The sequence below is a fragment of the Alternaria arbusti genome (assembly GCF_024043155.1).
Source record: "Alternaria arbusti strain BMP 1465 chromosome Unknown scaffold_35, whole genome shotgun sequence".
In the NCBI taxonomy this organism is placed as follows: domain Eukaryota; kingdom Fungi; phylum Ascomycota; class Dothideomycetes; order Pleosporales; family Pleosporaceae; genus Alternaria; species Alternaria arbusti.
The window spans coordinates 72,637-100,467 of NW_026249975.1; the positions used below are offsets into that span (position 1 = coordinate 72,637).

Below are 27,831 nucleotides of genomic sequence, written 5' to 3' on the forward strand. Positions count from 1 at the left end.
TCATAGCGTAGCGGTGGGGAAGTAGTACTGGTCCCAAAGGAACTCGTAGTCTTCGATGACACCGCCGACCATGTCGAGAAGAGGCTTGCCCTTCAGCGATCCGGTGATACTGTGAATCCAGGCCCTGTTCAATGTTAGTTATGGCTGAATGAACGTCAATGTGACAAGACTTACTTGGTAATGTTCTCGTAGAAAGCGCCGCGCATGGCCCACCATCCCAGGGACCAGCCCCGCTTGCGCAGCTCCTCCTTCTCCAGCCCGGTTAAGCCGCGAAGGCCTCCAGCGAGTCGCTCTTGGAAGTCCTTCTTGGCCAGTTGTCTTGCACCATACTCCATACTGACACCAATCAACCACGGCCTCCAGCTCTTCCTGTCGCCACTGAAATGTTGCATAGCCAGCGCGTAGACTACCGGTCGGAGAATATACAGTGCTTCGGCCAGCTCGCCCTTTCCGCTGACGCGGTGGAGCAGCGCCTTCGGGGGCTTGATATCGTCCGCGGTCAGGACCTTGGAGAGGAGGTAGCTTGAGATATCCGAAGAGTCCGGTAGGCTCGGCATGGACAGGCCGGTTCTAGGCATTGCCCAGTTCTCTGCCTCGACTGAGCGCTCACTCGGCGGCGTGTCCATACCATCGGCCGATGCCGACGACTCTTCTAGCGAGCTTGGATCAATTTCTCGTTGTGGAAGCGGCGGCGACAGGAGTGGTCTCGAGTTGGTCAATCGAAGCAGCAGCAACCGACATACTGCCTTGACAATCTCCAGCAACACCACGACGCGCCATCGCACCTTCTCGCCCTTCCGCTTCGCTGCCATCTCCCATAGCAGTTCTGTGTATTGGATCATCTGGAGGACTAGCGCGATGCGCTTGTATGTGGGCGAGTTCTGCGTCCAGAACTTGGTGTATCGATGATGCGGGGTGAGGGGCTGCCGCCGCGTTCCGGGCATTTGTGCCATGGCTTTTGAGAGGAGAGAGTCATGATATAGGGAGAGTACTTGGACGCCGCTGTGTACTGGGTTATGTTAGTCGGGACGAATGCGCGATAGCCGGACGCGACCTACTTGACTCGGATGCGACTTCAGATTCCCGGAAGCGGCCTGTTCGTGATTAGCGAGATGCGCAAATATGAATTTCAACCCTGCGTACCAGGAATGATATATGTCAGTGACCGCAGTGCGGATTCAATCTGGGTGACGGCGCTGCTGTTCTTGGTGATGAAGTCGGAGTACATGCCCAGCCACTGCGACGGCATGGACAGCACCTCGCCCGTTTTCTGCGTCGCCTGCCTGTACATGTCTGCAGTCGCCCCAGCTGACGCGCCGAGATGATGCGATTGCGCGACGTGGATGTGGTCGTGTCCGAGTGCACGTGTGTGTAGATAGGAGCGAAGGGCGAGGGTGAGATCATGGCTCCATTATCGCGTGCGCTACCGACCGGCCAAGTACCGAGGCTGCTGCGGCTCAGCTACCCCGGATGTTCGTCTCCACCTGCAGACATGAGTGAACTCCTATTTGTTCCTTTTCGTTCAAAGCCAGTTTCAGAAAGATCGTTGCATCTCATATGGAGTGTCATGTTCACTAATGTCATTTAGAGTGTCTGAGAGGGCATGGTAGGGGCGACGGCTGGTCTCAGGGACGAAAGTCGCCAATCATGTGACTCCGCGTGGGCAGAAAAACGCGTTACACGTCTCTCAGCCCTTTCGAAGTACACAGACGTCGTTTCTTCAAGCATCACAGAGCCCTGTTGCGTTACGTCGTGTCCAGATCGAATTTTTTGACTTGCTCGTCACTTCCTAATCTACGTGTGCGAACACTGGAGAGGATTTCTATCAGAGAGCAATATCAGTGCTTAAACCACATCGATCCTACTACCCACCCCATAACTCATACCATGGCGCCTCGACCCACAAACCCCATCCCAGTGCCTCAAGTCCCAATACACGAAGAGTACAAACCCCTCTTCACTTCCATCAACGCCTTCGTCCACAACTACATGTCAAAATATGACAACTCGCACGACTACAACCACATTCTCCGCGTCGTCTCAAACGCAAACCGCATTCTTCAAGCCGAGCTCGTTCGCGACCCCTCCGTCAGCTACGACACCACAGCCCTCTTCCTAGCCGCCCTTCTACACGACGTAGGCGACCATAAATACGTCAGACCAGGCCAAAACGCCGAGAGGCAAATTTTGGATATCTTGGAGGACCATGGTTCAAACTACGAACTGGCTGTGGTGGTAGACAATATCGTTAATCATGTATCCTATTCACACGAGATACGCGAGCCTATAATTACCGCGGGTGTCTTAGCAGCGTATCCTGAACTGGCAATCGTACAGGATGCAGATCGTCTTGATGCTGTCGGTGCGGTGGGTATCGGGCGGTGTTTCTCCTATGGAGCGGCTAAGATGCCTGATCAGCCTATGGATAGGGCGATTGAGCATTTTGAGGAGAAGCTGTTTAAGTTGGAGGGCATGATGAAGACAGAGACGGGGAAGCAAATGGCGAGGAAGAGGACTGAAGTGTTGAGGGATTTTGCGAGGCAGTGGGAGGAGGAGACAGAGTTGAGTTTTGACGTATTGCAATAGATGTTGTTGGCCTGACTGGGAATCATTTTCAACGAACGGCCGGAGTTGAAACCTTCGCCGATATTATTACACCTTGGTAGTAACACGTTATACTATATGATGAAGGGCCAAACTACACTCGTAAGGCACAGTAAAGGCGATAAACGCTATCACCAGACAAATACCGATGATGTGCATATGAAGACAGCCATGTAACGTATCCGCAACTCCTACACCTCGGTCGACTCATTCCAAGAAGCTCAGTCAAGACCTCGTCAACACCCACGGGTACCGCGGCCCTTGGCAAGACGGGTACGGAGCCGACTGCCATCGATCCTAACCTAAGATCAACAACGTTGTTCCCCAACACGTTCAGCCCTGGAGATCTCGGTTATCGGTAGCGTAACCGACCGTGACGACGAAGGAAAAGAAACATCAGATTCAATTCTGCCGTTCATGACGTAAGTGCACATGCGAAACGGTGAGCTGGCATCCCGTGAACTCGGCGGATACTCCGACAGAGTTTCATGCTGCATCTGCTTGACTCATCTGGATGCAATATCTCTCTACCAACTGATGGAGAAAAGACTCGACTGGAACGGCCTTCTTGACCGATGAGCATATGCGGGCCGAATAACGTAGCGTTCGCTCCATAAATTATCCAAGCCACAAGTTGCATGCGATGGAACAAGAAACTATCCCGACTTCTTGATTCGCTAGAGTTGTTAACGTCGATAGAAACAACAAGGCACAGTCAGCCTATACGCTGTGCACTCAACAGTCAAAGATGTCATGAAAAAAAGGAAATCACGACATCGAAAGCAACAATGGTGGTGTTCAAGTCAACGGCAGGACTCGTAGATCAGGGTCTGCGGTAAGAGTTCCCAGCCAATGAAGCGCAACACCAGCTTACCAACCTCATCTGGAGCGCGTGCCTCAGTCTCCGACCACCTCACCGAGTGTCGCACGCTGCATCCGCCGTACGCTCGTTGCCCACGACCAATTGAGCTGCGGACGACGCTCCGGTGCGACGCTTTCCTCATCGGTAGCATGCAGCCCTCACCTTCGAGTACAGGTCCGACACACACTAGCATACATACGCTAAGGCATACCCCATCTGTATCTGCATTGACGTCTGAATTACCCCAGGCAGGCATCCCACCATCGAACTTCCGCATGTATAAACGCAAGGCTTTTACTACAGCCGTAGCTCTGCGGGAATACGGGATACCAAGACCATTGCTGTGGAGACAGATATTTGCTGCTCATGCAGATTCAGCCGCAGAAACCTCGATGCGGCTAACCGGAGTAATGCCCTGCTTGCGCTGCTGCAGGTGGACCGTTAGTAAGACGAATGTGGAACGACCATTGCATCTACTACAGTACACCATCGAATCTCTTCTAGCATGTCGTATTGACGAATGAGAAATATCCATGGAGTTTCTGTACTGTCACCAATCAGATGGGAGTAGGTTTTCCAGAGAACGAGATGATGCTTTGTCAGTGCTGAAGTGCTTGCGGCGGACAAATGGGCATCTTCGAATAACCATAGTACCAAAGCGAAGATTAAACGAACCGTGTGAACACCAAGATGACGGCACGTAATGACAGTCGCCAGATTCGCATTCCTTCACGTAGAAAAGCTGCTGCGCAAAAGATGAAGTTCGGCTACATGCCCAATCGAATCTCCGGCTTCCGATTGGCGGGCTAAGTTGCCGCGTTCCAATTACCATCGAGATCCATTCAGGCCTGGTCTTTCCGCAGCATCGATATTCGAGAAATTCCATCATTACCTTAAAAGATGGATGACCGGGTTTTTGGGGCCCACCCACCATGATCGCATTTATCATTCCCAGCCTTCGTCTTTGAGGGTTCTCTCCGCGGACCTCTTCCTGCCTTCCCCCCCTTTCGAAAACCATGCGTCCACTCAGACCGCTCCTCCCGTCCGCTGTTCGCCCGCGCAACGAACCTCTCCCGCCGTTACCCCGGGACCGCGTCGCTTCCGCTTGCGATCAATGCCGCGCGAGGAAGATCAAATGCAACGGCGAAAGACCCGTGTGTATCGAATGCGTCAAACGGTCAACATCCTGCCACTACGCTACCCGGTCATCTGAAACCCAGGGCCAAGCACTAAAACGGAAATACGATGCCTTGGAAGCCGAGAACGAAGCCTATGTCGAACTATTCAAGTTGATCCGGACGAGCTCCGATAGCGAGTCTTATGAGCTGTTAAGGCGGGTCAGGAAAGGGCGTGATGTTGAAGATGTGTTGAGGGATATCAAGGAGGCGGATTTGCTCATCCAGCTTAATCCGAAGCCGGAGACGAGGGTGCAGATTACGTTACCGAGTTTGGCGAGTATCATGCCGAAGCGTATGTCTATGCCGGATAATCCGTACTTCGCGCTGGCGGCGACGATCCAGGCGCCGTCGAATACGGGTCGTAGGTCTTCGCCGGATAACCCGGCGGCTCAGTATCCAAGTCCGCCTGTGTAGTCTTTTGTGGCTGTCTTCTGGATCGAAATTACCAGACACCATGGAAGAGTGGCTAGCTAAGACCGCCGAGGGAGCTGTTATGCCATCATTGAGCCACTAAAGCGGAGGTTGTTGAGAGGACATTGCTCGTCGTCTCTTCGCAGAGTAATAGAGCTATCAGACTCGTAGGTCTTGTAGTCATCTATCTTAGGACTCACTAACACCTTCAGTAAGTATCCAGCAAACATGATAGATACCTGGGTACCAGCGCTCGCGAGCTAGAGCTGTAAGCCGCACACCAGTCTGGGGCTTGGTTGATTATCAGAGCACAGCTTCGACTTGAGTAAGAGAAAAACGCCTGATGGGAAAGGCCACCGACTCATTCGGCAGTCCAGAAGAGCAGTGTCGCGTCGACGATCACGGTACCGGCCGCATCTAATTGAACTCTCACACCCATCGTTGAGGTTACAAGCTCGCGGGCTGACCGGTCGTTATCCCGACAAGACGTGCGCGTTATGGCCAGTGTTCAAGAATTGGCATGATACAGTTGATGGACAGCTACTCCGGATGACAGCTGAGAAGCTGCGTAGCGAGGTGAGTGTGAGGAAGTCGCGAAACCGTGCCTCATCACGTCATGACGACACTGTGCTTGGCGTCACGTGCACAAGCAAACGCTCCTGCCTTTACCTTTGGTCACGGGCGATTTCGCTACACGGAGAATTTTGCGCTCTCTCGAACTTTGCGGCCCTTCATCTCCCCCGTCGCCCCTTCAAAAGCGCGACGATATCTGCTCTCTAAGCAGACCCTCCCAAAGGTTTACACGCGCCTTCAGCTGGCCTTTCGACGATGGTCTTTTGCGCCTACCTTCCAGGGATGGACGCCACGGCCTGGCTTAAGAAAAGGTGTCAGGAAACGAGGCATGAAGACCATAATCCTTTCCTTGAGCGATTCACAGTCGTGCCCGTACCAAGGAAACGCTCCTCCAAGGTTAGAAGATCCATCAACAAGTCGCTCTTCCACGCTTTTCCCCGCCTACCTGCCGAGATCCGCGCACAAATTTGGGCCATCGCGCTAGAAGATCGCATATACAGACCAGACAAGTATGCTCGTGTCAAGCCTCACCCCAACACTATTTTCATCAGCCAAGTCAAGCAAAAGCTCCGCGTCAGAACACGCCGGCGCTATCCGGCCCTCTTCTTCGTCAACCGCGAAGCCCGCTACGAGGCCGCCAAGGTCGATGGAGGAGACTGGTACTCTTTGGGCGTTGGAGCCGTAGAGATCTATGCGAACCCGAAGAAGGAGCAGATCACTGTTTGCGATACCTACGAAGGCTCAAGGTCTACCCCGCTCCACCAAATAGCGAACCGCGTCGGTACGAGCTGGGCTTCATCGACGTATGATCCAGTGAAGGAGGCTGAAAGGGAGTGGGACGAGATGATGTATGACTTCTCGTTGGAGTATCCAGACTCGGACTTGGAAGAGGGTTGGTGGAGGACGAAGTGAGAAGCTGGCGATGTGTGGCAAGAGGTTTGGTACACAGGTGCAGGATATGTTCTGCTTTCTTCTTGTCATTGCGACGACGGCACGCACGAGCTAGCTTCCAGTAAGCATGTAACTAGTACCACGATAAATACATAATGTCCACCGAAGGGGATTCAAAAGAAACCTCAATACGGCCAATACACCATCACACACCGGCTTCGTCCAGAGATGACATTTAAGCCAAGCACGATCTCACTACGTCCGCGTTCCTTCCTTCCCCCCCTCAACCTTACCGCGCACCTCCTCAGCACAACCCCTAACAATCTTCATACATTCCCCCAACTTGAACCCACACCTTTCAGCAGTATACATCTGCCTATTAGTCTCCTCACCCCCGCTTGAACATTATTATACAGCACAACATTGTGATACTGCGATTGCCAAAGGAACCAAGGAACGATTGCCAGGATGAACCCAGAAATGATAACCACTCTTGCTTTCTTGGGGATGTTACTGTCGGAGATGGATGCGCTGATGAAGAGGAGTAGGACTAGGATGAGTGCTTCGTCGAAGGGGTAGGGGGATATGGCTGGTGTGAGGTGGAAGAGAAGGATGGGTGGATGGAGAGGGTGGGGTGGTGAGATGGAGGGGGTGAAGGAGGCTGGGATGGAGTAGGCTTTGTACGTGCAGAGAACACGGGTACTGCCATGCGATCAAGCTAATAACATGATGTTTTGTCACTCCATGAGCTATTCCAACGCCCATCCTCCTTCAAACTCGCAAACATCCATCCAACCCGCCCATCCCCTCGCATTCTCTACTCCCGTTCACCAACGAAACCATCTATCGCGCCTCGTTACATCAACCCCTCCTCCGCTTGCGGCGTCTTCTTAGACTTCTTAGACTCGTGTTTAGGCGTATCTACCACTCTTCCATCCCATGTCAAAACTTGTAATCTCAAGTTTCCGTTCGCCTGTAAATCATACCAAGCGGCTAGTTCTTGTACTTTGCTTAGAGGCCTACGTACTTTTGTTTCGGCTTTGAGGGTAGAGGCTTTTGGGTCAGCGAAGTCGGCGGAGGTGGTGGCGTCATCTGAGTGGTCGGATGGGGTTGTTACTGGTGATGATGGTTGTTCGTGAGTACTTGCTGTATCATCCGTGCCATCGGAGTTTTCGGATGCGGCTGTTACTGATGAAGATCCTTCATGAGTAATTTCAGTCTCGTCGGAGTGATCGGACGGGGCTGTTGCTGGTGAATCTGGTTGTTCATGAGTAATTTCGGAGTCTTTGGGTGTTAGAATGGGGGATGATGTAGATTGAGACATATCGCGGTTTGAAGGGATATCAAAATGCGTAGATGGATATGTAAACTAGGAAGCGGGGGGTATACGCGTCAGACTTCGTGAAGAAGTTGAGGAATTTTGCTGGTAAGATCGATGAGAAGAGACACGAAGCCAAGAGAAAGAGGTAGTGGCTGTCTAACAGTGGTTTCAGTAACACTGTAGGGTGTCAAAGGCTCAAAACAAAGAAAGATGAAGCAAGAGAAACACGATGCAGAAAGTCTAGGTCAAAAGTCAAGACAATGTGTCTCATTAACAATAACATTCGCATTAACAGTAACAGTAACAACAGCGGCCTTGTGTATTGCTGCGCTGGGGTATAAATGAGGTAAAGGAAAACGTGAACTTTTGATGCCAGTGGCACCGTAGAAATACATGGTATACAGGTATAGATGCTCATGCACCCTTCTCGTTCTTCTTGAACAAGTAGCGCAAAGCTTTGACGCGCTCCTTGATGGTCTTAGACTGCGTGACTTCGTAGAGGGGCTTGTGCTCCTCGAAGATGTCGTGCTCGCTTTCGTAGTCGACGTGCACGTAGGCTCGCTCAACGTCGGCAAGACCTGTCGCGTGTTAGTGTCGGCTAGTGGATGTAAGTGAGTGACTGAGACATACCTTCAAGCTTCCTCTGCAGGGTCTGCGAGACGTCGTGAGTAACCTTCAGCGGCAGGCCCTCATCCATGACAATGTCTACCTCGACGTAGTAGTTCTGCCCAGCATGGTACGCGCGGCAAGTATCGACTCTCTGGATCCTGTCGTCGTGTGTGACAACCATGTAGATCAACTTGCTGATGTAGTCCTTCGGTGCCGACTTGCCAACAAGCAGCCAGACATGGTCGAAGGCATTGGCAGCCCAGGAAACCAAGATCAAGAGACCGATGAGAATAGCACCGATAGGGTCGACATACCAGACGACGCGGCTACCGACGATCGACATGGCAAGACCAAAGGCATTGACGACAATATCATTGCGATGGTCGATGAAGAAGACGTGGACAGCGGGGTAACGCCGATAGATGAAGCAGTAGACGCACAAGGAGCCTTTGCAGAAGATGGCTGTCGCAACAAAGGCGATGGGGATGATGTGGAGCTCCTCCGATTCCGTGGCACCGCCAGCCAAGGAACGCCCAGATTCGATCTTGTTACATGTCAATAGCTGAGCCGGCCACACGGGAAGGAGTACTTACGATGAGCTGGATGGCTACCGTTGTCATCAAACAGCAGAACATGATGATGCCGATCGTCTCGATACGCGTCCGCCCCACGGGGTACTTGTAAACGCTTGGCCGTGCTGCCATGCGCGATGTGATGAGCATCACCACCGAAGAGACCAAGTCCATGAAGGCGTCTGCAGCTGTCGCAAACAGCGACAACGAGCCTGTGGAGATGGCCGCATACATCTGGATGATGAACAAGCAGAAGTTGACGATGAAGGAAGCGTTCACGGCGAAGCGGACCTTGGGTCCATTCTCGACCATGTCAAGAGCAGCCAAGCGCTCTTCATCTCCGCTCTGGAGAAATTGGTCGATCAAGGCATTCTGTCTTGTGTAGAACTTCTTCATGTGCCTGGGCTTGGCGAGTGGATAGTCACTCTTCATCTGTTTCTGGGTCACATCGTCGCGGACATGTTTGCGGAGATCGAGTGGATCGTTGTGGACGGTGATGGTGACATCGTCCTTGGCTCCCCGCGACGATGCATTGTCTACAGATGACAGCCGCTCAATGGCATCTGTCCTATGCTCGGCGCCGACATTGGCCTGGTTTGACGAAGGCGTAGTGCTAGAGCCTACTGGAGCGCTTGTTTGCCCAGCAGCTTGGTCGTGTGATGGGCCATTAGGTGAAGCTAGACGGACGGTCAGACAAGAGAACCACGGGCTTGGGTTGCCTGAGACATACTGTGAAGATCGGAAGTCATGGTGTCCGGGCAATGGGCTGAGGGACGCGTATGTGTGTGTATGGGCGATCTCTAGGATCTGCTACGGTGTGGGAGTTACGAAGTGGGTGATATATGCCTCAGCTCAGGGCATGCAATGTAATAAAGCACCGCTGCGAACGCCACCGCGGCGTATTTCCCGCCCTCCTCCGCAGGAGTTTCTTTCTCTGAACCCTGAAGTCATAGTGGAATGGCCAGATCGTTTACTCGGTGCTACAATGTGTGAACACTGCACGTTGGTGCAGGTGTAGGATTGCTGGGCACGGAGCATGAAACTCGCTAAGCACTTCCAACGGCTCGCTAGTACATGGTGGGTTAGCCGTGATACCTGTTATGGTATGACTTGATGAGCTTGGCCTTATCTTGATACCTTATAAGGCTTGGCTGTCTGCATGCGCGGAGGCGTGGTGAAAATGCCCGCGCACGCGTGTACAACGTGGAGATGTTAGCGGCGATCTAAACTGACCGGAACTCTTACGATGCTAAGACGCGTTGAAAAGCTTGTCATCTGTGGACGAACGCGTCCCCACACACCCATCTCCATTCTTGAAGTGGGCTTGATGGAATTGTTGTTGGTGCGGTGGTTTGATGACTCGGAAGACGCGTCGCAAGTTCTCCAGGGTTGGCTATTCTTTCCCTCCGGCTAAAATCGTCACACGCCTGACAGATAGCGCAGCCTTGGAACGCAGTGATCGCCGCGGCAGGATTGCATCGGCTACAGCGTGGGGCCATAGTGGACGCCATCTATATCCCCACGACGACTTTCTTTTACATCTCCAGGTTTCAAAACTCACCGAGTCGGCCCATGCCAAGCTTATCACTACGGCACGAAACTAAGCCGAGCTTGGCCCACACACGTCAACGCAATCGCGAAACGGCCCATTGGCCAACGACATCGGCATGCTGAGCCACTTCGAACTCCTGCTGCACCAGATGGCAGCAGTCAAGCCTCACCCCTAATGCTTCGCACCTCCACACTTCGTCAGCTGTCCCACTCGCTTGGCCCACTCGCCGGAAACGAGACTTGAGCCGCATCACATCCCCACCCCTTCGCAGATCGAGCGTGCCTGCCAAGCATCTACGCGCATGACAGCCGTCTCCAATGAGCTTCGAAGGCTGGGCGCAGGCAATTCCAGTTCCTGCCTGGAAACCTCATGGCAATGCTTCTTTCGTCTTCGGCGCAAGGCTGGCTGGTCCTGACACCGTCTGGACCTCCGCGTTTGCTGCTTGGAGCACCTATCACTGCAGGCGATAGCTGAGGCACAGGCCACTGTATCGAGGTCCCACTATCGTCTTCAGGTGTTCTGGAGACGTGCAGATCTGCATGATGCGGTTAGTGTCTCTTATCCTACTGGCCCTTAAAGCAATACATAGTCTGGAGTGCCGAGCCTGCTGCCCATATTCACAACATCACTTCTGTGCGTTTTCAGTTCTTGTTACTCTTTGAGAGAGTGTGTTGACTTCCTTTCTTTCTTCGTCTCTTTCTTCTTGTTCATCGTCGCCGGCGACGGGACTGCTGGCAAGTCTGGGATTATTCCACACATTCCTTGAACTAAACATACATTCTTTGTAATCTTCGCCATGTCTGATACGGAGAAGCCTCAGTGCGGCAGCGAGGCGGATGCTGCCGTCTATGACTTTCCTCTGCACGTTGCTGCAGTTTGTAAGTACATCCAAGCCGATCATAGTACACCACTAACGTCTTCTTAGTCATTGTCTTCTTCGCTTCCATCTTCGGTGCTGGATTTCCAGTAGTAGCAAAGAAGGTCAAGTGGATGAAGATCCCACCGAAGGTCTTCTTCTTCTGCAAGCACTTTGGTACTGGTGTTCTAATCGCTACTGCCTTCGTCCATCTACTGCCGACCGCCTTTGCGTCGCTCAACGACCCATGCCTACCGGATCTTTTCACCGACGATTACCCTGCTCTGCCAGGTGTGATCATGATGGGTTCGCTCTTCATTCTCTTCACGATTGAGATGTGGCTTCACGCGAAGACTGGCGGTCACAGCCACGGTGGCGCAACGGGAGAGGCATTCAACGGCGCACAACACGCCCACCCCTCCACCACTGGCATCCAGGCGGCCTTCAACAACCCCATCCGACGAGTCGAAAGCTATGATTCGCAGAAGACAATGCTCGCTCAGCGCGACGAGAAGCGAGGATGGGTCGAGGAGTCAACTTACCCCGTGGACAACTTCCCGTTCCCCAAGAGCGGCAGCGACGAGCTCGAGGCCAAGTCCGAGATGCCACCTTGGTTCATCGTCTTCTACGAGCAATACGTGCGCCAGCGCGACGAGATGCTTGCCACGATCAACCGCGCCATGCCTCCTATGCCATCGTACCAGCAGCAACAGGCTCCTCACCAACCGGAGGCCAACTCGTACTTTGACGACGACGTCGAGGCGGCTGTCGACCCTCTTGTCCTCAAGAAGCAGTCCATGCAGATCACGCTCATCGAGGGTGGTATCCTGTTCCACTCCGTCTTCGTCGGCATGACCATCTCCATTACCGCCGAGGGTTTCATCATCCTGCTTATCGCCATCGTCTTCCATCAGATGTTCGAGGGTCTGGGTCTCGGCACACGTATCGCGGATGTTCCTTACCCCAAGAACAGCTGGAAGCCCTGGGCTCTCGTTGTTGCTTTCGGTACCACCGCGCCCATTGGCCAGGCCATCGGACTCATTACTCGTGGATCTTACGACCCCAACTCGGCGTTTGGTCTGATCATCGTCGGAGTGTTCAACGCCATCTCGTCCGGTCTTCTGATCTACGCTGCGCTCGTCGATCTGCTGGCCGAGGACTTCCTCTCTGAAGAGGCTCAGCACACAATGACCGGCAGCACCAAGACTTATGCATTCATCTATGTCCTTATGGGCGCAGCTGGTATGTCCATTGTCGGAGCCTTCGCCTAAGCGCGCTCGTCATGGGCTACTCTTCTGAAGTACCCATTGACTTTCAGCGTCGGCAAGCTCTACTGCACTACGCGCGACGCTTTTCCTTCATGTCTAGACAAGATCTGCTACAACAGCCTGGCAGAACGATCAACTGTACGAGTATGGGAACAACACTAGGCGTCATAACGTATATGACGGCACATGTTTAAACTGAAACAAGAATTACTTAAATGGGGCAGCCATTCACTCTTTACGTGGTCATCTCTTCTTTTTAGTGCATAATGTCATGTTCACCCGTTGCCTATCATCATCATCATCTCAATGTATCTTTGTCGGTAGATCCCAATGTGTTGCTAGACTATAGATATCACGAATTCATGACTCTGATATAGAGCTAAGCTAGAGATCTTGCGTGCATGCGATCTATGGTGATCTGGTTCGCGCTGAAACCCTAAGGAGGTCCTTCATGAGAGCTATGCCCAACAAATCTCGTGACGTCCTCTCGCTGCCTTCGCTGACTTCGCTGAACATTTGAATCCGGGGCTAAAGGGCGCGGCGACTTCTATGCGCATGTGCTCACGACGAGCCGAATCGGCAGAGGTCCGCCTCTGATGAGGAATAGAGTGTCGAAGCAGAGGTTCCTTTCGAAAGCCAAGAATCCAGCAGAGCTTCGCCGTCGGCTTCAGAAAGCAGAAGTCGGCGCTACTCTCATTGTGCCATACAACAGTGCGATGACCTATCGCTTTATACGCAATCTCCACGGATTCCACGGCCTCAGCATACTAATCATGCAAGTAAGAAATGCACTTGCCGAAGCAGCAAAAAGCCATCCGCGACCGGAATCCGCAAAGACCGAAGGTATGTTTGTCACGGGATTTGAATGGCGTTGTTGGCGGTTTGCTCGCCCTGTAATGCGGGTGTGGCTTGGCTGGGTCAAGACGTCGCGGCGCAGTGTGAGCTGCACTGGGCAAGCGCGCTTTCGGCCGGATTTTCGATGGCGGATATGCTTGGCTAGGTGTGATATGGGAGGATGTGCGTTTCGATCCGTGGTGGTGTTGACGACGATGAGGGGCAGGGTGTGAAACGCGTCTCGAGACGTTGGGGCGCGTGGCGTTGCAGGGTGAGACGGGGTGGGCGATATGAGTCAGCGTGGGTTAGTAAGGGCGACGGAACTTTGCGATGTGAAATATGGTACGTATTTGACTGAGAATGTGCTAAGAGTCCGAAGAACGGCCAGCGACCGCATCGCTAGTAACGAGATGAACGCCAGGAAATGCTACGACCCACCATCGACACGACGCGCCGCTCAAACCAAGTTACCCCGAGCATCCTGCTCCCGCTCGATTGCTTCGAACAGACTCTTGAAGTTACCCGCGCCAAACCCGTCGAAGTTGTTCCTTTGGATAATCTCAATAAACACCGTCGGCCGATCCATCAAGTGCTTTGTGAAAAGCTGCAGTAGGTAACCACCCTCATCAAAGTCAATCAGGATATCCAAGCTCTTCAGCACCTCAAAGTCCTCGTTGAGCTTGAGTCCCGACTTCTTGAGCCGCATCTTCATAGAATCGTAGTACGTCTCCGGCACCTTGATGAACTCCACGCCCCTCGCTTTCAGGTTGGTAATATCGCGAACGATATTATCAGTGCGTAGCGCAATATGCTGAACACCAGGACCACCGTAAAAGTCAACGTACTCCTCAATCTGGCTCTGCTTCTTGCCCTTGGCAGGCTCATTGATAGGCATCTTGACCACATCATTCGGCGAGCTCATAACGATACTCTTGAGCGCCGAGTACTCGGTGCAAATATCCTTGTCATCGACGCTCCAGAAGCGGTGGAAACCAAGCACCTTCTCGTAGTATTCGCACGCGCTTTCCATCTCGTCCCAGTCTTGGTTGCCGACGCAGTGGTCGATGGCTTCGAGCTTGACTTGGGGTAGGTACTTTTGGAGGGGGTCGGCGGATGTGGATTCGGGGCGGTAGCCGGGGAGGAAGATGCCGCCGTAGTTGTTCTTTTGGATGAGCGTGTGCGTTGTGTCGCCGTATGTGCGGATGGTGGCGAGGCGGACGGTGCCGTAGCTGTCGGAGATGTCGTGGGGGGCTGAGATGGTGGCTGCGCCTGATGAGACGGCGGCGGAGTATATGGCGTCTACGTTGTCGACTTCGAAAGCGACATCTGGGTTGGTAAGTCAGCAATAGTTCTCACATTGTAAGGGTTGTCACGTACCTTTGACGGCATCACCATGGCGCTCTTGGTGCTCATGGATCTCTCGAAGAAGCTGCTCATCTTCTTTGCTGAATCTTGAGCCCTGCTCTAGGCACCTCAAGGGCGATGTGAGGATGAAAGTCACCTTGCCGTTCCGTATAACATGGGACGCGGTGGTTCTTGATCCAGTCTCCAGTCCGCGGTATGCAACACGCTCAAAGCCCATACGCGAGACGTAGAACGAAGCTGCTTGTTTGGCGTTACCGACATACCAGTGTACATGGTGGTAGCCTTGGTACGAAGAGACATCGGAAGGGGTGGCAGCAGATTGCCGTGGCGATGCAGGTGGGGAGATAGCAGCGGGCGCCATTGTGAAAGTGATATGAGAACAGGAATGAACAGTTGAGTAACTCAGGTATAGTTCAAAGTACTCAGATCTCTGACTAGGGAGTGATAAAGCAGTGCTGCGAAGTGTAGTGAACTGCCCACTAGGCACCGATGCGCAGCCATTCTTTATCTTCTACCGTTCTGCATCCACTTCCCTTCTCGAACCGATATCCGATCACTCTTGCTAGCAATTACCATATTCAATCCAGGTAGCGTCATTTACTTGGTTATGCCGAGCTCACGTGCACTGGCCGCCATCAGAAAGCAAGTGTTGTCCGCCGCTTTCCGCCAATGAATGATCCGCCTGCATCCGCCGTAAGAACGACGCGTCGCAGTCGTGTGGTTGTAGCAAGCTCTCGGCGAGCGATTTGCGTCAGATCGCGATTATGGTGTTTGCGACTAGTTGCGCATACCCTGGAAACAGGGCTGTGTGGTTGTGATGCATGATGTTGCGTCTAGGAAGAGTGTTGGCCGGCCGCCTTGTTGTTGCGGCTTTGCAGGCCAGCCGTCAATTCCCTGGCGAGGCTGCCCTCACTGAATTCACAACCATGCGACTTCACCACCACCAGGTATATTATAATCATTTTTCATCTGACTTTATGCACTTCAGCGGCTCTATAGTGTGGCTTGTTCAAAAGTTACAAGAAAACACCGACGCGGAGAGCCATTAGATGGTGTTCTCGTCCATCCGCGCATAGGCCGAGCCAGACAGCCTCGCGCGAGCCGCCTTCCGCAGCCTACCTGAACTTTGCCGTGGAATTCCGCAGCTTAAGCCGAGTGAAAGAACGTGACATGCAACATCGCGATGATCAAAATGGCTTTCACGTGAAAGAACTTAGATGTTCCCTCGCTGAGTCCATATGCCAATCTTCTTCTACCACCTTCAAAAAGAGTTCAATTCCTAATTAGCCAGACCACTGCTTCAAGAGAGCCATCTATCCCACAACCAAACCCAACACAACCATGGCAGTCACCCTCCCCAACACATCCCTATCCGCAAACGACGCACGCATCCTCAACGCGCTATTCGATCCAGAAACCCTTCCTTCCTCCGTCGGCCAACAAAAAGACATATCGTCATCAATCGACCCATCACTACCCGCCCATCCCATCATACCAGACACGCAGCTCGCCGTGCTTGAACGCCAACAAAGCGAAATCATAGGCCGCATCTCCAGCACATCAAGCGCCACCGAGATAGACTCTGCGATCGAAGAACTGAATGCGGTGGTAGAGCAGTGGCCGGCGTATGCGGGCGCGTGGGTGAACCGTGCCATGGTACGGCGGATGAAGCTTGAAGCTACTTTGGCAGAAGGGAAGACCATTTTCGCAGCTATGACTGAGACATCGGAGTCAGACACTGAGGCTGTGTTCTCTGATCTCGCGCAAGCGATTAAAGTCTCCACAGCTTCCACATCAACACCAGCCGTATCGCCGCATGCTGCGAAGATTCTACGGACGGCATATTCGCACCGCGCGTATCTGTATCTCAAAGCTGTGGAATCAGAAGTGCGGCTAAATGGAATGACGAAGTCGGAGTTGGAGGAGCAAGCGAGTAAAGACTTTGCGGCTGCGGCAAGATATGGAGATGAAGTGGCGAGGGAGATGAGTGTCAGGACGAATCCGTATAAGAAGATGTGTGGAGTTATTGTTAGGGATGCGCTGAGGGAAGAGATGGGTATGAATGCTTCGGGCTGATAGAATGAAATACGATATACGGCTGTGTGATTCACTCGCTGCGCCACATGTTGTGGTTTGCTGCTAGAGACACGATCTATACATATATTTTGTTAGCTCTGGATCACAAGCTAGCCACTTTCAAGCTGAGGCGCTAAGCTATCGGCAAGCGCCCGGGACATGTTTCTGCAAGCAAACATCGATCTTATCTATGTATGTGATGCGGCACGGTTTCGCGAATCTTAAGCGGCACATCATTGCCCGCCGATAAGGCTCTTTCTGCATACTCAGCGTTCTATCATTCCCCTGCCACTGCCATACAACATACTATACTATCTTCGCATATTTATAATGTCCCTCCAAACTATCATAGTCATGTTCGTCACTTGCATGGCACCGCTATTTCTGGTCTACTTCGTAGTAGATGGAATCTACATGCTTCAACTCGACAAAACTACCTACGTCAGCGAAAAGCCGAAATTCGACGGGCCTACGAAGTTCAAAGCTTATATCGTACTATGCGTGGCATTTGTGGTAACTTGCGCAGTGCTATCGATATATACTGCGATGTTTGGCGGAAGGAAAAGAGCCGAGGAACATGCGCGCCGAAAGACCAGGTGCGGGAATGTGGGACAACGCGACCATGGAGGAATGGAATGGTTCGATATCAATATTCTGAAGGACGATTCAGAAGTGGATGAGGAGGACGAGAAGCGATTCCACTTCTTCGACTTTGACGATGGTATCGGCGATGTCAGTCTTGAAAGCTGAAGTAGAGAAGACAACATTAAAAAGGAGTCTTTGGGAAGCGCAAGTGTTTTAGAATGGTGCGCGTTGATGTGAAATCGATGCGAGATGAGCTGGACAAAGTAACAACAAGCTTGAGAGGGATTAATGGGTAACTCAGGGCAAAATCGTGCATCGATGTCATTAACACTCGCTCCCACAATGCGCCAGATACCCCTCCTCATCAACCAATCCATCCCATCCATGAAACTCCTCGCACGTTTCCGTCTTCGCAGCGCAGTGAGGAACGATGTAGTCGCATGCTTGGAGCGCGTTAATCACGCAGCTATCGTGGTTGTCGCCGCGCATGTGGTAGATAGACATGCAGGCAAGAAGCCCTATGATCTTGAGGGGCTTACGGATGCGCAGTAGAATGAGACCTGAGCAGGATAGCGCTAGGAGGGCGAAATCGGGGGATAGGTATGAGAACATGGAGGCTTGGGGGTTGGGGAGGTGGGGCGTTGGATTTTGAAGGGATTGTAATGGTATGGTATTTCTGCTGGAGTGATGTCGAGTTTGCTACTCCCCTTCGTGGTTTGATACCCACTGGAACAGAACCCACGAGGAAGCACTGATGCAGCCGGTGAGTTTCTTGTTCTCTTTTCTGAATTCCGCCAACACAACCTCTTCGGGAAAGAGCTAGAAGACTCTCTGGAGAGAGTCGGCTGATGTATAGTCCTCCATGACACATTCACATGTACCCCGTTCATCACCCGGATACGATATACTACGGTTAGTCTTACATCGACTAATGTTTCCATAAGATGTTTCTGGTTATCAACACTGCAAGACCAAACGGTGTACATACATCGCATCTCTAGCCCTTTCACCCAAACCCCCTTCCCTCCCCCCTTATACAACCGCCTAGATCAATACAGCCTTCTATAAACCCCTCTCCCCGTACCCCCACTCCTTCCCACAGTGAGCCTACCGATACCGTGCGACGCCCAAGCTAGTCATCCTGTCGCAGGACCCCCGGAACGAGACAGCAGACCATGAGGAGAACGGCAAAGTTCGGCAAGAGGATGACGAGCGCGGTCTTGACCTTGTGCATGATAAGCGCGTATGAGTTGCCGTCGGCTTTCGCCTGGACAGCGATAGTAGCAAGGATCGTGATGGTGATTGCGATAAATGCGGAGAGCAGGTCGGTGAACGTTGCTGGCATATTGGGTAAGGCTTTCTGTGGAAATGGATACGCTTGGCTGTGCGATGGATGAGTGAGTTTGTGGTGATGGTTGAGAAGAGTGAGCGACGTGGGCGCACTCTTTTATGTGTGCGTTCTGGGTGTAGAGTTTGCTCCAATATCCTATTCTTTATGACGAAATTGTCTAAAACTTGGGTTGGAACGTTCCATTATCACCCGTCTCTTTGAGGAGCAAACCCCAACACGCCTGAAGCGTGTAGTCGCAAGACCTGTACAGTTTCCCATGTCCTATCCACACCCACCACACCCACCTCATCCACCACCCCTACATAGGCAGATTCCAAATAAAATCCAACGTCCCATCATCAAACCCCTGAAACCCTCCCTGCAACCCACCATCCAACCCAAACGGCGCCATCGCCGGATCAAAAGGCAGCGCCAACCAATCATCATCCGGCATATCAGGCATAAGCCCCGTTACGTTCTCCGCTAGGCTCGACAAGCTAGACTGGCCCGCATTATGATTGTTCAAGAACGCCATGCCTTCTGTTGCGGAGGCAGAGGCCGCGTGTGAAGTGTTATGTGAGGTATTGTGAGGGGTGGATGTTGCGCGCGAGGGCAGGCGGGGTGGGCGGGATGACACGACGAAGGATTCGCGGAGGCGGGCGACGTGCAGGTCGAGGAGAGTGGCGTAACGGGATGCGAGGTGCATGTCATCGAGAGTACCTGAGATGTATCATTAGTAGACGACAGTAGTGGGGAGAGATTGCGGTTTACTCGCGCGAAGAGCTCTAATCGCGGCATCCAGGATGTCCAAGCAGCTCTGCAACTTCGCATTCCGACTCCCCAAACTCAACCCTTTGATCAGGTAAATTGAGCTAGTCGTTATCCGCAAGAAGATCCTGACAGGCGAGTACCGCAGCGCCCCTGTTTCAGAAAGCTGACAGACCTTTTGCAGGATCTGGCAGCTTCCGTCGACGACTTCTTGAATGAAGTCGTAGTCTCGCGGCTCGAGGTTGAAGGGAAGGTTATCTTCCTGCGGCACATCGGGATCGGTTTCAGCGAGTGTACGCTCGACGACGGCTTGCATGCCGAGGGAGTTGGTGTAGATGCGGACGTATTGGTATTCGATGTGGAGCATGTCGTGGAGGCCGACTTTGAGCTTGCATGGGTCGAGGTACTTCTTCCGCCATGATACCAGTAGTGGCTGGAAGTGTTCGAGCAGCCCGATGTAGCGACCAGTGCGTAGTAAGCTTCGTGTTGTGGCGGTGTTTGGGTAGATGGTGTCTGAGATTGAGCGCGCGAGCTTGGTGAGTTCGACCCAGGCACTCATGAACGACTGCCATTGCTCGACCGCACCAGTCGCAGAGTCGACTGGTATCTTCTCCATCAGAGCATGATTAAGACTCTGCGGGATCATCGATGTGCAACCGAGCCTCCATGAAAGCTGTTCGAGCAAAACGTATAGTAGCTTCCGAGCCCGAATCCTCCGTAAGATGAGGTACTCCGTCGTAAACTTTGGGTAGGAGACTTGGTCCTTGTCGATTCTAGCGTTGTCTTCAAAGAGACCCAGTTCTTGTGCCAGTGACAGCGCGCAGCCCATCAACATCCATGACATACGGTCGGAACGCTTTGCGGGCTCAATGACATCTTCAAGCCATCGGTTGGACGTTACATCTCCTTCCAACAGCTTCGCGCCTTCCTCTGTGGTGTTGTTCGCGCCGATCATGAGCTCGCAATCCCAGCCATCAGCAGCAGTGGGGAAATGCAGCGCGCGAGGGTGCCATTCAGATAGCAAGAGAAGCGCCTCTATGGATCCGATCGTCCGACTCTGCGCTTTGGATGGCTTAACCTGGCCGAGCATGATCTTCATGATGAAGCGCTGGCATTGCTCCCAAAGCCTGTCGTGCACGAAGTAACCTCTGGATGCGCCACCTACACCAGGAAGAATGTTGTACCTAGATGAAATCATAAGTATGGTAGTGCACAAGAATGGATCCAGCGCAATCAGCGTGTAGTGATTCTCATGATGAGAGTAAAACTCTCCCAGTATTGGCGACAACGGCGAGCAGTTCTTGAAGAATAGATCAACGTAGGTGACCGCCTCATGCGCGGAGAACCAGCCCATCTGCACGAACCGACACGATGTCCACGTCTTCAGCGTCTCTGGTGACGGCGTCGACATCTGCACCGGCTGCGCTCTGAAGGTATGGAACGGCGACGACGGAACACCCTCATAGCCCGATGGCCCCGACCTAGGAGTCTCATATGCTTGCGAGCCCGACTGTTCCTGGCTATCGATAGCATCGCGGTGGTGCGCAGCTTCGAAAAGCAAATTCAACGCATCGCTCCCACTCGAGACCACGGTCCGCATAACCGAATGCGCAAGATCCGGCTGGCTCGACGAGATCCTGCGAAGATGCCCATGAGGTGACTGAAACTCAGCGCGATTCGTGCCGTTGACATGCGGACTAGTCCCCGGCGTGAAACCATGCGTCGATATAGACGACCTATGAGCTGGCGAGGGCTGCACGTTTGGCGCAGGATTTGACTGAGGGCGATCATGAACAGCCTCATCGTCTTCCTCGCCCTCGCGCGCCGCTTCCCCCGGTTTACGTCTCTTAACCCAGCTTCTCTCGGAGCGAAACACACACTCGCGCATCTCCCGCTTGCATCGCTGACATGGTGGCTTTAGTTCACCACCATCTGGCCCCGTACCCAGGATGCATTTTGCCTTGCGTTGACGACAGTTGATGCAAGCCTTATATGCACGCTTGAAGTCCTCGGGGTGGGTCCGCTTTTTGCTTGCGGACGCCGAATTGGCATCCTGTTGGCCTGTGCCAGTAGCGGAGTCGTCCATGGTAATGGGATAAGAGTTATAGATGATAGGGTGATACAACGGATGGCGCAGGAATTGGTGGTGGGCGGATGCCCGGGTATGACTGGGTTTTGCGCCTCGGGTATCGGCGGCCAGGTGGCGGGCTTATTCTGCAGCCGCGCCCTACGAGGTAAGAATGATGGACCATTTGTGCCACGCAGCTTACATGATATGTTGAGAAGCTTCGTTCCGTCTGGGCATTCGCGCACAATGTTTTATGTGTATGGGAAGCTACAGTCGCTGCCAAATTGCAATGACGTTCGTGTAGTGGCCGGCTATTGGTGGGGATCTGAGCAAGCATCGGGAAGGTGCAAGCATGCATTCGGTAATCACGATCGATTGTAAATCATTTACCATGAGGTGCTATCGGGAGCTTACTTACTAGGCTGTACCCGTAACGCCGCTTGTCTGCGCCAAAGCAAGTCCTGGTCGATTCTCAGTATCTTCATCTCGTTATTAGCCACAACTCGTCCGATCGCTCAATCTCAGAGGCTTTGATCCGCGCGAGGATGATTCTATATCAGGGAGGCAGTATTGCTACACCTAGAGAGTGAGGAGATGTTAAGGGCGACATTATGTTAATGTATAGCTAGTGTGTAAGCAGTAGAAATTACCTAGGTAGATAGTTTAGAGTACAATAAAAAAGTAGTTAGAAATTAAAGGTATATTATACGTGCGAGGGCGTTAAAGGGCGCTTAAAGGGCTAAAATAGATAGTACTGTAGTTGCGAGGTGTGCGATGAACGGTTGTATGGTAGCGATGCTACACCTATCGATATCTCTTCCCACATGGGAACGAGCTTTAGTCATACAAACCTTCTGGAAAAGCGTAACATACTCTTAGCTAAGCGCCCGCATGCTGGCATGTAACCTTGGAAGCGTATACAACTTCTATCACACTGCTTTCCTGCCATCCAACTCAGCAATCGGAAGTGTCGAATCACCAAAACCCCGATTATCCACTCGCAGAGTCTTGTCCACAACCGGAAGTTCAGACGCGCCACGCACTTCTTGCCTCATACTACAGGCCACCGGAAGATCCGCACCATATCCCGTTACTTGCTCCGTGTTCAAAGCCCTTGCTCTTCGTTGGTATAGCAAGAATATCCCCAGTGCTACGATACCGACACCGAATATAGCACCAAGCGCTATTCCTGCTACAGCGCCAGAGCTCAATCCATTCTGAGGAGAAGGGACAGAAGGCGTTGACGTTGTTGATTGCGTTTCAGTGGCAGTGGCTAGAGCAGGACTTTGGAAAGGACGACGAGACGTTGACTGTGATGAGCGATCCGAAGTCCGGAGGCTAGACGTTGAGCTTTTGGGTCCTGTGCTGGTGTTGGATGGCACGCTAGTCCTAGTGCTAGACGTATCAGGTGCAGCAGTAGCTGGTCGCGGTGGTGTAGGTAGAGGTACAGTAGTAGCTGGCCGCGGTGATGTAGGTAGGTCCGAGGGATATACGCAATCAGCTTGATTAGCCGCATTAGTGACACAATCCCAGCCTGACAGGCAACAGAGCCATCCACCAAAGCCACATGGGTTCGCGCAGTCTTGTCTCCTCAGTATATCATCGGGTACTTCAATCCGTAGCGCTGTGGCGACAGGGCATGCGAATGAACCAACTGAGATGAGAAGCTGGAGGAATTGCATTTTGGCGCCGGGAATGGAGAAGGGATTCGGAATTCTTATCGAGCAGCCTCGATAAATATCGATCAAGGCTGAGGTGCGCTACTCTTTGTCGAGCTATGTCTTGCATATCTGCCAACTTGGCAACTCAAGGCTGAGGCAAGGCTGAGGAGACATTCATATTATGGCGGAGAGACTGGCGGAATGTCGAAGCTCTCGAGGGCTTCTCCGCGCGCTTGGCGAGCTGCTCATACCTTTCATATCCTGTGATGTTGTTCCTCTTGTACTGTTCCTTTCGTTCCGTTCGATAATTTCTCCATCACTTAAACCATCAACACCATCGCAACAACAACACCAACTCCCACAACACCAAACCAACTCCTCCCCACCCTTCCACTCGCTCCCGTCGTCGTCGAAGCCTGCACATCAGACGCATCAGCCGAACCCGTCGACACCGTTGATTCCGCGCCAGTCGTCGACACCGAAGACGACGTAACGCTCGTATCCGCACTCTGCGCAGTGCTAGAAGACAGCAATGACGTCCTACTAGCGACCCCAACCCCCGTCCCAGACATTGACTCTGAACTTTCTGCGATCGTGAACTGCGTCGAGCTCAACGTCGGTATCAGCGTCACAGTAGCAGTATCCGTGCTAACCACCATCGTCGACATCATAGTAGTAAGATCTGAGTTGACCACGGGCACCGAACTAGCAAAAGCAGGAACCTCGCAAACAGCCTGATTATCCGCGTCTGTCATACAGACTTCACAGCAGAGTGTACCATAATATCCGCATGCTGTGCCGCCGTCGGGGCATCCTTGGGCTGACGCTATGTTGAGGAACGCGAGATGAATGAGTATGGGGGTGGTGAAGCGCATGGTGCTGGGTGTAGAAGGTTTGGAAGGTTTGGGTGGGAAATTGGTGGTGGCTGCAGGCAGGTCTTTCGCGTTTTTGTTTTGTTGGGGTACAATCTTAGGTATTTATCTCAGCGTCGGCCAGGCTAACCTCATCTGAGGTATCTCGTATTTCAATGTCGCATGTCGCTCTTCGCTCTTCACTTTTTACATGACACACTTCGCGGTTGGCTACGTCTTGCGCTATCTCATCTCTTGATCATCTACACGGGATGCGAGGGAATCATGTGTAGTTGGTTTACGCTCATGCCCATATCCCCTTATGATATGCTACTGAGCCGTCTCACACTGAACGCATTGGTTAAGTACGATACAGTTCAGTAGCACATCACACGACGACATAATCAAGATACGTATACTTGGTGTATACATTACATTAAAAGGATCTAGGACTTTTAGGTTCGTAATAATACAGTCGACATCCCAGTCTTCCACGTTGCCACCACTCCATACAACCTCCATCCAATTCAGCTAATCAGCATAAACAGCCCGAGAGCAGGATACGTCATCTGGAACCAATTCATGTCGAGCCCATTGATCGAATCCACCTGGTAACTAACCCGTTGACCAGCTTCACAGGGAAAACTAGCGACGTTGTATTGACGTGCAGGCTCGATGAGTTGTGCAACACCGACGAGACTAGAGTTACCGACACTCTGCATAGACACAGTATCGGGGACTTGGTTGGCGAGGCGGGATACACTGATACCGCCCGGAGTGCGAATTTGAACGGGTGCTGTTTCGGGTAGGGGAAAGGGCGGGGGCATGTGTAGAGCCAAAGTGCAAGTCTTGCCGGCGAACTCAGGACGGATGTCGTAAACGAAGACGGTTGATATGGTAGGTGATAGCTGGGCAGTGTATCCGTTGCCGATCACCTTGGTAGGGTCGGCCTTATCAATGGGGATGAGCTGATGGGGGTATTCGAATGGTTCTTGAAGAGGGGTAAAGGTCGGTTGCGGTAGGCCTTCGATATTCTCAAGACCAATTCGGGTAGACGGAGCGGAAAGCGAAGCTGAACTCTGAGCTGTTGGGGTCGGGCGATCAAAGCTAATTACTGGAATGGTGACAATTGTGGGCTGGGATGTCGGAGCATTTACTGAGGGATGTTAGCTTCTGACCGTCTGGTTTAAGAATTCCTCAGCCCTCTTACTCGTCGACCCAATACCCGTTGACATTCCAATACTGCTGCTGCTCGAAGGCTCCTTCCAATGGCCATTAGTCCGTGCAACCCCGTACGGGGCAGAGACGGAACAAAGGCAATTGCAAGAAACAGACAAGAGCGCAGACAAAGTATATAGGATCGACGCGAGAATGGGTGACAAGAGGAGCATTGGAAGGTACTAGCTTACCTTAGTGCAAGTGCCCGATCCGCTCTGGCAACCGGTACCGCAGTGTCCGGCAGTGTTTCCGCACCATCCGTACTGCGAGCAGCAGTTACCGAATGGCGAGCCAGCGCAGGTAGCACCTCCCTGGGAACCGCAAGTACCATCGGTAGAGACCTTCTTGGACGGGTTGCTGGGTGCGGAACCAGCAGGGCAAGAAAGGTCGAACAGAGGCTTCACCTGCATCAGGTCACCCGCAGGCTTGATGCCGAACGAGGGGACGGGGTTGCCGTACTGGACATCCTGGAGGATGTAGTACCACAGGTTGACGTTGTCCTTGACGAGCTGGCAGGTAACGTCCTCCCAGTAGATGCGGGCATTATCCGCACTGGGCTTACCCTGGTTGAGTGTCTCGCCGCTAACGGGCCATCCGGTCTCGGTAACCCAGACGGGCTTGCCCTTGGCAGCGGCAACAGTCTGGTGGTAGGCGTCGAAGAAGAGCTGGCTGCCCGAACCGACGTTGTTGTTCATGGTGGTCTGGAAGTAGGGGTAGGCGTCCATGCCGATGAAGTCAACGGCCTCAATGACGGGGTTGTTGGTAGCGTTGACGTAGACAGTCCAGGTGTCGACGTGACCGATGGGCTTGCCCTGGAGAGCAGTACCGCGGATAGCATCACGGGTCTGCTTGATGTAGTTGACGAGCTCCTGGGGCTGAGCACCGGCGCCGGACTTGTTCTCGATACCAGTGGGGGTGACACGGTAGAGATCCTCACTGCCAACGGAGATACCCTCAACGAGGTCAGTGAAGGCAGTGCCGTAACGAGCAATGGCGGCCTTGAGAGCAGTAATCTCGTTGTTGAAGTTGGCCTGACCGGCGGAGGCCCACATGCCAAGGAGGAGACCGGTCTTGGTGTTGATAGCAGCCTGGATGGCTTCAATGACGTCGGTCTGGGTGCCGTGCTGGATCATGGTGTACAGACGGGCGCTGGTCCATCCATTGGTGCCAGGAAGCTGCTTGGCGGCGTTGAATTCATATTCAAAGTCGGCCTGCACCTTGGCCTGGTTGTTGTTGAAGTTGGCGCCATAGTTGAAACCCTTGATGGCAGCGTTGGCCGAGGTCAAGAGGCCTGCAGCGGCGAGGATGGTGGAGGAGACGCGCATGATGTTGGTATTAGGAGGAAGAAGACGATATTAAAAGCGTAGAATGAAGTCTTGAGAAGTGAGAAGGGTGCGAGAGAGCGGCGTGGGCGAGGAATGGTGAGCAGGACGCAGCGAAGTATTTATTCGCCGGTGACGTTTTGCTGGATCTAGACGTCGCTGCCGTCTGAAGGCTATTCATCGGACGTGCATTAGCCGCACGGTCACAGCTAATTAGTGCCTTCTCGAACGAGCAGGCACGCAGGAACGCGGATGCCGGCGGTGATCCCAACCCTGAAGCCTGGTCAAGCAATCTTGGCATGCAGGCTCTTCAACAACAGCCTGTTCAAACCATTCCCAACATTCGCATCCTTCGTATGTTGCTGCTTTCATCGCAGTCGTCGACTGTTGAAGCTCACCAAGCATTCTAGAAGGCCCGATGCGGCAAGACAGGGAACGACCCTTTCGCCCCGTCCTCGCTAATCATTGGCCCATGTGGAGAAGCAATACTCAACGGCCAGACAGCGACGTCAAGCCCCGGTATAGGGTCGTATCCGGATAAAAATAACCCAGCATCGACATCATCCCCGCCGCGGGAGATGAGCTGCACATCTCATGATGTGCGTGCAACATGGCACACGCGGATTTATCGAAAATCGTCGGCATCTGTGTGGCTGTCCAGGTCAATAGTTTGTTCATTAACACGAGTGCAACACCCTCATGCGTGTGTATGGTAGACACATGTCCCCGTGTCATCCGTTGGCGTTGCGCACTACCGTGGTTGTGAGCTCGTTGTTGACAGCACTGAATGCACCATCCATCATGGTCGCAGGCCGAGATTCCAGAATATGGTGACGTGGATAGCGCTGCTGGTCCGAACTCAGGAGAAACGGTGCCGACGCCAGGCACTTTCGATCTGAGCTATGACGCGCATCATCGGCTTTCGATCCGCGGATGCGGAAGGCAAGAACTTGAAGTTCAGGCAAAGAAGCGAAGTTGATGTTGGAAAGGTAGAGGATGCGGAGAATTACTCCAGCGGCTTCGTGTCTTGGAAGGCGTTTCGTCCCGGCGCCATGC

The 27,831-nt window shown here is 52.8% G+C and overlaps 11 protein-coding genes across 11 annotated transcripts; 5 read left to right on the forward strand and 6 right to left on the reverse strand.

The window, feature by feature from the left end:
• J4E86_011475 (uncharacterized protein) lies at positions 1-1,291 on the reverse strand (the record flags this gene model as incomplete). Its single annotated transcript, XM_051451966.1, has 4 exons — positions 1-124; positions 175-1,009; positions 1,059-1,094; positions 1,144-1,291. The coding sequence occupies 4 exons, from the start codon at positions 1,289-1,291 to the stop codon at positions 1-3; spliced, it is 1,143 nt and encodes a 380-aa protein (XP_051296863.1).
• Positions 1,292-1,887: 596 nt separating this feature from the next.
• J4E86_011476 (uncharacterized protein) lies at positions 1,888-2,586 on the forward strand (the record flags this gene model as incomplete). Its single annotated transcript, XM_051451967.1, has 1 exon — positions 1,888-2,586. One exon carries the CDS (start codon positions 1,888-1,890, stop codon positions 2,584-2,586), a length of 699 nt encoding a protein of 232 aa, XP_051296864.1.
• Positions 2,587-4,482: 1,896 nt separating this feature from the next.
• Positions 4,483-5,058, forward strand: J4E86_011477 (uncharacterized protein; the record flags this gene model as incomplete). Its single annotated transcript, XM_051451968.1, has 1 exon — positions 4,483-5,058. The coding sequence occupies one exon, from the start codon at positions 4,483-4,485 to the stop codon at positions 5,056-5,058; it is 576 nt and encodes a 191-aa protein (XP_051296865.1).
• Positions 5,059-5,910: 852 nt separating this feature from the next.
• On the forward strand, positions 5,911-6,540 carry J4E86_011478 (uncharacterized protein; the record flags this gene model as incomplete). Its single annotated transcript, XM_051451969.1, has 1 exon — positions 5,911-6,540. The coding sequence occupies one exon, from the start codon at positions 5,911-5,913 to the stop codon at positions 6,538-6,540; it is 630 nt and encodes a 209-aa protein (XP_051296866.1).
• A 1,714-nt stretch (positions 6,541-8,254) lies between these two features.
• On the reverse strand, positions 8,255-9,770 carry J4E86_011479 (uncharacterized protein; the record flags this gene model as incomplete). Its single annotated transcript, XM_051451970.1, has 4 exons — positions 8,255-8,418; positions 8,471-8,993; positions 9,043-9,698; positions 9,752-9,770. 4 exons carry the CDS (start codon positions 9,768-9,770, stop codon positions 8,255-8,257), a joined length of 1,362 nt encoding a protein of 453 aa, XP_051296867.1.
• Positions 9,771-11,369: 1,599 nt separating this feature from the next.
• Positions 11,370-12,700, forward strand: J4E86_011480 (uncharacterized protein; the record flags this gene model as incomplete). Its single annotated transcript, XM_051451971.1, has 2 exons — positions 11,370-11,451; positions 11,499-12,700. 2 exons carry the CDS (start codon positions 11,370-11,372, stop codon positions 12,698-12,700), a joined length of 1,284 nt encoding a protein of 427 aa, XP_051296868.1.
• A 1,288-nt stretch (positions 12,701-13,988) lies between these two features.
• Positions 13,989-15,257, reverse strand: J4E86_011481 (uncharacterized protein; the record flags this gene model as incomplete). The annotated part of the gene is made up of 2 exons (XM_051451972.1): positions 13,989-14,857; positions 14,909-15,257. The coding sequence occupies 2 exons, from the start codon at positions 15,255-15,257 to the stop codon at positions 13,989-13,991; spliced, it is 1,218 nt and encodes a 405-aa protein (XP_051296869.1).
• Positions 15,258-16,237: 980 nt separating this feature from the next.
• On the forward strand, positions 16,238-16,972 carry J4E86_011482 (uncharacterized protein; the record flags this gene model as incomplete). Its single annotated transcript, XM_051451973.1, has 1 exon — positions 16,238-16,972. The coding sequence occupies one exon, from the start codon at positions 16,238-16,240 to the stop codon at positions 16,970-16,972; it is 735 nt and encodes a 244-aa protein (XP_051296870.1).
• A 1,717-nt stretch (positions 16,973-18,689) lies between these two features.
• On the reverse strand, positions 18,690-18,902 carry J4E86_011483 (uncharacterized protein; the record flags this gene model as incomplete). The annotated part of the gene is made up of 1 exon (XM_051451974.1): positions 18,690-18,902. The coding sequence occupies one exon, from the start codon at positions 18,900-18,902 to the stop codon at positions 18,690-18,692; it is 213 nt and encodes a 70-aa protein (XP_051296871.1).
• Positions 18,903-19,620: 718 nt separating this feature from the next.
• On the reverse strand, positions 19,621-21,741 carry J4E86_011484 (uncharacterized protein; the record flags this gene model as incomplete). The annotated part of the gene is made up of 1 exon (XM_051451975.1): positions 19,621-21,741. One exon carries the CDS (start codon positions 21,739-21,741, stop codon positions 19,621-19,623), a length of 2,121 nt encoding a protein of 706 aa, XP_051296872.1.
• A 3,021-nt stretch (positions 21,742-24,762) lies between these two features.
• On the reverse strand, positions 24,763-26,778 carry J4E86_011485 (uncharacterized protein; the record flags this gene model as incomplete). Its single annotated transcript, XM_051451976.1, has 3 exons — positions 24,763-25,391; positions 25,446-25,497; positions 25,645-26,778. The coding sequence occupies 3 exons, from the start codon at positions 26,776-26,778 to the stop codon at positions 24,763-24,765; spliced, it is 1,815 nt and encodes a 604-aa protein (XP_051296873.1).
• Positions 26,779-27,831: the final 1,053 nt, after the last annotated feature.